Below are 8,817 nucleotides of genomic sequence, written 5' to 3' on the forward strand. Positions count from 1 at the left end.
TCTAATATATATTTAGCAGCATTGAAACTCTTTTTCTGTCGTTCCATAAAGATGGGTTACAGTGGGGTAGGGTTGGCCATGCTCAGGCTCCGGTAGCTCAGCTCTAGCTCCAGGCTGGCTCCAGAGCTGATGGAGACCCCTGCAACCAGCACCAGGCTACCTCTAGCAGCCCTTGCTCCATCTCTGCTCCATCACTAGATCTCAGCTCAAGTAACTAGCAAGCTCTGCTCTGGCTCCAGGGCTCCAGAACTATTTTCTCCCAAATGACCCTGAGGAAGATCCCAGTCAGGATGTCCTGAGGGTCACAAGCCAGGAAAGGTTGGCTTAAAATAATGTACGGAAATTTCCCGTTGTACAGTAATGAATGGTCCAACCCCATGCTCAACATATCTTTAGAAATCCTGAGCCAACCTCCATGTAACTGCAACCACTTCTCAAGCACTTGCGCTGCAAAGTTGATGTTTTTGCTGGATTCTGCATATTTCCATTGGACTGCACCCATCAAAAGCAGTGTAACCCAATGTGCAATTAAAATAAACCAGGTTAGGGCTGCATGAAAAAGGAAGACCCTTTAATCCACTTAATGGAATAGGAGGTGAATACTAAAATCAGTGACCAGAATAAGCGAATAATACATCAATCTGCCCTTACTGAAGAAAGGACAATGACACCCGGTGGTGATTTTAAATATGCATGTAATGAACTGTAGTTGGTAAATGTGTTGCTTTCTTACAGTATTTATTATTGACAATCTGTACACAGCTGGAAAGAATAACAACCCCCTGGTACATTCATTCCTTTAAATAAAAGTTTGAGCTTCAATATTTCAAATAAATATGAAGAGCGTTTGCCATGTTAATCTAAATACTTTATTACCAGAAAAATTGATGTACAGTATAACAAGACTCTTATTGCTTAAAATAATCAATATGAAATTTACAATAAAGTTTTCAATTTGAAAAACATGCACAGTTTGAAAAGCACTTTCTCTGATTGCTATAGTTCCTATAACATTTTAATGATCAGCAGCAAAGGCCCTCTTTCTACTGTATTTTATTGTATTTAGTTATGTGAATTTGGGAGTTTCAGTAAATCACTGTAAAACATCAGTAGAATATTTTACCAACATTTGCAAACTATGCAGCAGGATGCTCGTCACCAGGGGGGGGTGGTTCATACGCATCATACACATGGGAGGAGGCATACACAAAAAGCACTCATTAACATATAATAGACATAGCCCAACCAACTCAACATGACACAACTATCATGACAGCAAAGAGGTCAAAATAGACATAATGAAGCGTTCTTATCTTTGTATAAGTTAGTGATCAGCAGATGTGTCAGCCGCACAAAGAGCACAGCGTGGGGTTTTCACTAACTCTACTGTGCAGAATAAATGATTTTTTTTCCTATGGGTAAATATCGGGACTTTCTTCCTATGCGTTGGGACGTGGGACATTTGCCAGAAAATTGTACCTGCCTCCTGTGTAGATCATTAAAATATACCCCATTGTCTTTATTACCCTGACCCCGATCTAAAGGTATCATCAAGATCAAGGTGTATCAAATGTTTCTGAAGTTGACCAACTAAAAGAAACATAGCGTTCTTATTGTTAATGGAAATGTGTTTCATGCATGCTGGACAGATGTGTTCAGATTTGAAATTCTGGGTAGTTTTGACTATTACTAGTTTAAAAAAATCTATATATGCATTGTTTTTCTGTTTAAACTACTAATTAAAAGTGCAAAGACCTTTAATTGCAATTCAGACTCACCTGATGTTTATGATTAAGAGCCTCATTCATTTACCTTACAGCTGTCAAAAATGGTTTACTGAAATACAAACTCATGCAACAATAATAGAAAGCATTTTCATTTAGATTTATCTATGTTAATCCAAATTAAAATTGTACATCCCAGCGTAATGTTAATTGAATTCTGCCCTGTGTTGAGTGTAGTATTAGTTTGTTGATGTTAAAGTGCTGGGTTCATTTCCGTTCAGGAATGAGTAACTATAACATTCCTTGCTGTAATGTGGTCCCCCTGATAATATTTTTTAATGTCTGCAGTTTGTTACAATTACAGAATCCGCTAAATCTGTTCTTTAATGGCTGCAGACAGACAAACAATGGCTGACGAGTAAACAACTGTAATTACACCCCGGCTTTGTTTATTTGTGTTTATATCTTACTCTTTTCTGGCGGGTTCTGTGCTTGTTCACAGATGTAGATGACATTTCCTTCTTGAAGAATTACTTCAATTCAGAAATTCAGAATCCAGGCCCAATTAAAATTCCATTATTTACCTCTCCCTTACCTTTCAATTGTTCATAGCTTTTAACTAAAATCTTTGTTAACCTGTGGTCTTGTCAATTTCCCCAATGTTTAAAGTTAAAGAAGCCAGTGACCATCTAGAACCGTTTATACTGGGCAAATGTATCTGGATTTTAGAGTTGGGGACTTGGTGATATGATGAATTCAAGTGGAACTTGCCAGTATTATTTATGATTAAACCCAAGTTTATTCTAAATCTCAAAGAAACTAGTTGATATAGTTTTATTTATTTACTTATTTTTTTAAGTAAATGAAATGTTTATATAAAGAAACCAGCCCCAGGATAGCAAATTAATTCAACTCTGTATATATCCAAAAGATCTTTGTTGTGAAATCTTGGAATTACATTTTGACGACTCCACTGGCTTGCTTTTCCAATCATAATTTAATTAAAGCTTCTGGAACACACATGGTTAGCTGGCTGGTGTTTAAACCAGTATTTTCAGAGGCGGAAGAGTATAGTTCTCCCTCTAATCTCCTCTAACGGAATGCTAGCACAGTAACTCAGCTGGACTAATAGTTGCTGTATGCTTAGGATTTACATTCCAAGCAGATGTCAGCTGCCAGTGAAAATGAACGATTGCACAAACCAATTTAAGTGCTAATCTGGATTTCAACATATTGTATAGTGTTCTTAATTTGAGGAGACTTTTTAGCCTATCGATTGAAAATGGAGAGCTCTTTGGCTTTGGGACAGAAGGAGCTTTTAAAAAATTGTCTGCCTTCATGTGTTTTTTCATCTCTTTGTCATCTGGGAAGAAGGTAGGGCTAAAACAGACACCAGTGGGGAGTCTGCATGTGAAGTGGGCTATCTGAGTCTTCGACTAGCAAGCACTCTTAGGTATGCATTATGATATTGCAATGCTACTGTGTAAACAGTGAAAGTGTAACTGTATTATATGAGTCATATATTAAATGGAGGCCACTGTTTTCTCAGCAGTTTAAGTGATGGCTTTCTGGACTGCAGAACACACATTCTGTGCACTAGATTATTCCACAGTTTATCCTTCTCTGCACTTCTGGTACAGATATGTTAATTGTAGCATGCTTGTTGAGTTTTTTTTTTTTATGTTACACGTAACAATCTTTTTTAAATATGTCTAATATTTTTTCAAAACAATAACTACACCTTTAAGTCTTTTTGCATCTTACTCAGTAATTGGGTCTTGATCCTTGTGTTGTGAAAGGCTCACTGAACTGAAATTTTAAAAAATGGCTTCCATTTATCTTCCATCAGCGATCAGTAGTAGAGGATGCAATGTTTTTTAGAACAAATTTAAACACAGCGGTAATCATGTCAAGGTTCTTATCTCCAGCTTTCCTGCAGCCGCTGATAACTGCCAGCCAGCATGTGAGCACGGCCCAGCCCAGACGTACGTGTGTGTGTGTGTGTGTGTGTATGCTTCCAGCCGACCTTCCTTCCTGGCACTGACTGTTATATTACTGCTCAGAGCGGGGGATCATGTCACTGCTTTCACGCACACTCTGAGAGACTTGAGCTCTCCGAAGTCTGGCGACTTGTTATTAATGGGGCTGCAGTGGAGAGGCAAGCAAGACAAAGGCTAGGCCAGGGTTCGGACGATCTCAAACTGATTATGGCTGTATTAGCTGGCTGCCTACTTTCCTGCAGGAAGCACAGTTGTCTGGGCACTATTCCTTTGTGGTTTGTAAAGGCAGATAATTCGAATGAAGCCGACCTACTGTCAAGATTGATTCATTGACTCTGTGTCATTGCTTTCACGAACAAGACTGTCGCTTGCTTCTGCTGGGTATTTGCAGATGAGACTTGAAATCGTTGCACATACTAGATTGCATTCATAATCTAATATACTGTGTATATAAAACTATTTATATTATCACATACTGTGCAAGTTGAGATCACTTCACAGAGTTCCGCCACCAAAACAGACATAAAGAGATGAGGTGGTAAACTTCTACTTCTAATATATATGTTTTTCAGATAAATCTTCCATTAACTTTCTAACCCCCTCCTGTGAACACTGTTTTTTTTTTTTTTTTGTTTGTTTTTTTGTTAAGATACTTTCTCAGCACCTATACAAAATCTGAAATACTTTACTGGGCCATTGGAATTAAGGCTTAAGGCTTACTGCACTTGTTTAAATGAGCAAGAAGTAAGACATAGGTTTCTGACAGTCCAGCAGTGTTACACGACACCCAATCTGAGTTGAACAGCATTCACTCTTTCTTAGTAGTGCAGCAGGTTAATCCAGACATGCTGTTACTGAGTATCTGGAAGGTGCCTTATTCCTGTGCAGAGGGAACATGGCTAATGACAAATCTCAAGTTTGTCTTGCCTCTGTACAGCTCCAGGACAAATGAACATCTTTACTGCTTAACCCAGTCTGATTCTTTTTGAAGAGTCACTTATTAGCAGCGGTTTTAGCCAACAGTCTGTCCGATTGTACATCACTAAAAGATATCAACTAACATGAAGGTATTTCAAGGAAATCGTTTGACTAGGTGTACTAGATGATGTTTGCTTATTTTCAACAACACTAATGAGTCAAATGTAAACCTGTCAGTACAAAATCAGATTAGCATCAGATTAATGTCATTAAAAGGATAGCTCGTTTACAAAGATCGGACGATTAGAAGTAATTTTAAACACAAAGGGTTCTCGTGTTTCTTAATTGAATTGCTCTCTGTGTACAGCAGAAACACACTAGGATTTTGGTGCTTGATGGTTTTTTTCAGCTGTTGCCAACATTTCCCTGGACAGCAGTGATACAGACAAGAAAACTGAGTTATTTTTAAACATATTTATGGGAACCATTATAAAGAACTCCTCATAAGCCCCGCATACCAAGTTTATTTTACTCAATTACTTCAACATTAATTGAATATTCGTTTGCATTTTGAAAGCATGTTTGAATGTAAAAATCCATGTTCCTCCCAGCGTTATATAATAAGGTGTCAACGTTCCCTTTCCGCAGGTACCCCTTCCCCACAGTGTTTAGCAGCTGCAGTAAGAAGGACCTGGATGTGAGTCTGGAGAAGGGAGTGGGGATGTGCCTGTTCAACATGCCTGAGGTCAAGGTGCTTTATGGAGGACAGAAGTGTGGGAATGGCTACGTGGAGGAGGCAGAGGAGTGCGACTGCGGAGATCTAGAAGTAAGTTAAATACAACAACAAAAAAACTCTCCCTTTTAGTCCACTTTCATCTCATATTGAGATAGATATTTGCTCCAATAGGAAAAACACCATTTTCAATTGTGCAATTTGCAAGCCCCATAAACATGTTATTTATTTTAATGTTTCTTGTATGTTTTTCCTTTCTGAAAAATGTTTTGGAGTAAAAGGCGTTGAAAATGTAACACCATTGTGACTTTAAGCGTTTTTTTTTTTTTTTTACATTTTATTTAAATGTAACAAAGCATTCTCACTTTAACCTTCTCAACAGTAACCTCATATTGGAAATTACAAACCCAGATAAGAAAGATCTCAGCCACAAAAATCTTTCTGTTGCCCCACTCCTGTCAATGTGCTGCAGCCAGGGGGCCGCAAAATGCAAAAGCAATGTGCAAGTAACTGACACCAGAACAGGCATTTCCCAGTACTGAATTCTTTCTGGTATGTAATTCCCTATTCAGCAACTATGGACGTGTTGATAACATCTACATACAAGTGTGTATGGAATCAAACTTTCTGTACATACTGGACGAAAGCATAAAAATAAATTCCTTCTGGGAAAAGGTGATGCATGTTGACGACAGCCAAAGCAACAAGTAACCTTCACCTAACTACAGAACAAACATGCCCCAATCAGGGTAATCAAAAACTTCTCAGAGCACACAACCAGCAATGCCAGAATCTCATTAAAACTGAGTATTCGTTTCTATAGTACTTCTCTGTAGCATACCTCTTGAATTACAATGAAGGTTGTTTTAGTTCTATCATCCTGACATGTCTGAAAGCCTGCCTGATTTTTCTCCTTACCACTGATTATATGCGTGAGCTAGTCACACACATACTGATAATATATACATAGGTTTTCCTTTATAGATCTTTTTTTCTATGAAAGCTTGTGACACTTACAAACTGTGAAACACTGCATACGCCTTCATAAAGGCTGCCAACTTTCTTTATCTCGTGTTTTTCAGGAATGTACGAACCCTTGCTGTAACGCCACTACCTGCACTCTGAAGGATGGTGCTGTTTGCGCACACGGGCAGTGCTGTGATGGCTGCAAGGTGGTTATTGCTGTTTCTCAGATCCACCAGTGTTTCTGCTTTGTTCTGTCCCAACATTGTCAAAACTACAGAATCCCTTTAATTAATCGCACCATCACATGTTTCTCTTGGCTTTCCGTCAGAATGTTATGCACACCCTGCTTGCTGATTTAAAAGACCTGCTTTTCTTTTTGCAGCTGAAACCAGCAGGTACCCCGTGCAGGGATTCCAGTAACGCATGTGACCTGCCTGAGTTCTGCACAGGAGATGGTCCTCACTGCCCTCCAAACGTGTACCTGCATGACGGGCACTCCTGTCTGAAGGTGGAAGGGTACTGCTACAATGGGATCTGTCAGACCCATGAGCAGCAGTGCATCACCCTCTGGGGGCAGGGTGAGTATCGTTATTGACAGCAGTACTAAGTAATACAGCATAGATAGAGATTCCTTTATTTATCGTTTTATTAATGCTACCCCAGAAAATGCATAGGACTGCTGTGCACTTCCAGCCTCTCTTCATGAATACAGTCCTTACTGTTTCAGACTGCCTAGGCAAGAAGCAGGAGTTGCATGAGGTTCCACAGCAAACAAAATATATTTTGGTCAATGTTGTCAAAGGATTTTCAATCTAGTTTACCACTTATATCTGGTTCAGCCTAATAGGGTCATCTTAGACTAGTAGACACTAGATTCTCAAAGCTCTTTACTTCAAATTGTCATTTGCACAGTTTTTTTTTTTCAGAAAGGAAAAATACACCCAATACAGTTACCAACCAAAAGTAAAAAACTCTGACATTTCATTTAAAAGTATTAAATAGTCTTAAGAATAAAGATCAAGCCACACATTCATTTTAGTATTGTAAAAAGTGTATTGTTTTTCCTTTCTTAAAAAAAAAGCTAATTTCAGTACATAGCTTTGAAAATTCAGTACTTTTTTTTGTTGTTGTTGAAGATTGTGAAAGTTTATTTTGTTTTACTCGATAGATTCTAAAGATTCTCTTAGAAACCAGTGTGTCTGCTTTCTAGAAGTGCTGTGTGAACACCCTGCTTTGCTTTCTCCCCAGGAGCCAAACCTGCCCCCGGGATCTGCTTCAAAAGGGTAAACTCAGCAGGTGACCCCTATGGGAACTGTGGGAAGAACTCAAAGGGATCCTTTGCAAAATGTGAAATCCAGTATGTTCCCAATCACTTTTTTTTTTTTTTTTTTTTTTTTTTTAATTAAAATACGTTATGCTTTTTTCCATTTAACACATTTTAGTTCCCTTTTTTATTGATACTCCCCACTGCTGAACAGGAAAATAATAATTCCTGTCAGATAAGTATTGCAAAGCAAATGCAGTTCTTGGAGTTTAGTGTCAGCGTTTTTATTGTATTGCTGTGTGTTTTGCAGAGATGCTAAATGTGGGAAAATTCAGTGTCAAGGAGGAGCCAACAGACCTGTAATTGGTACGAATGCTGTTTCCATAGAAACTAACATTCCCTTACAAGAAGGTGGTCGGATCCTGTGTCGTGGCACGCATGTGTACCTTGGGGATGACATGCCCGACCCTGGGCTCGTACTGACAGGCACCAAGTGTGGAGATGGCATGGTGAGGAACACAGCCCACACCCCAGAGCATCCATTAAAACTGACCATGTCCGTCAGTGTGTTATTACAGTTTGGCTTGTTTCTGTACGTCTTTACATATTTTCTTTCTTCATTTTTAAAACCATGGAAATCAAATAAAACCAAAAATCCTCAATATGTAAACGAATAATCAATTGTTAATGTCAAGCTGACCAGCTGATACCACTGACTTTGTTTCTTGTCAGTTTTAGAAGAGTTTATGATTGAGTATTTTATCATTTTTGTTTTCTGCTTCTGTCTTAGATGTGCCTGAGTCGTCAGTGTAAGAATATCAGTGTCTTTGGGGTTCACGAGTGCGCTGGAAAATGTAATGGCCGTGGGGTGAGTATCGAAAAGTGAACTGGAACTGAGAAATATTAAGCAATACATTATTTATTTGGATTCAACTTACTTACAAGTTATTAACATAACATATTATGTGCTAATTAAAATGTGCATTCGCTCCAGTTATTGCATGAGCCTAGAACCATTCCTACCATCTCCACTGTTTATAATGTGTAACCCAAATAATAGTGATTTAAACTCAACAGTGTATATACTCTTAATACCTTCATTTCACAATATATGAATGTAGTTTAAATCAATCCCCATTGGCCCGAACTGTTTACAGCAATTAATTTGAGTCCAATTAAAATGCTTTTTTCTTCATCTAGACAATGTGGGGA

The 8,817-nt window shown here is 38.4% G+C and overlaps 1 protein-coding gene across 2 annotated transcripts in view; it reads left to right on the forward strand.

Annotated features, from left to right (window-relative positions):
- The window catches only part of LOC121321741 (disintegrin and metalloproteinase domain-containing protein 12-like), a 78,865-nt gene that overhangs the window by 61,865 nt on the left and 8,183 nt on the right, over nt 1–8,817 (forward strand). For both annotated transcript variants that reach the window (XM_041260859.1, XM_041260860.1), the window contains exons 12-17: nt 5,291–5,468; nt 6,458–6,547; nt 6,724–6,919; nt 7,590–7,698; nt 7,916–8,114; nt 8,396–8,473. In XM_041260859.1, the coding sequence (XP_041116793.1) occupies nt 5,291–5,468; nt 6,458–6,547; nt 6,724–6,919; nt 7,590–7,698; nt 7,916–8,114; nt 8,396–8,473 (850 nt within the window). The remainder of the gene's footprint in view (nt 1–5,290; nt 5,469–6,457; nt 6,548–6,723; nt 6,920–7,589; nt 7,699–7,915; nt 8,115–8,395; nt 8,474–8,817) is intronic.

Source organism: Polyodon spathula, chromosome 10 (assembly GCF_017654505.1).
Source record: "Polyodon spathula isolate WHYD16114869_AA chromosome 10, ASM1765450v1, whole genome shotgun sequence".
In the NCBI taxonomy this organism is placed as follows: domain Eukaryota; kingdom Metazoa; phylum Chordata; class Actinopteri; order Acipenseriformes; family Polyodontidae; genus Polyodon; species Polyodon spathula.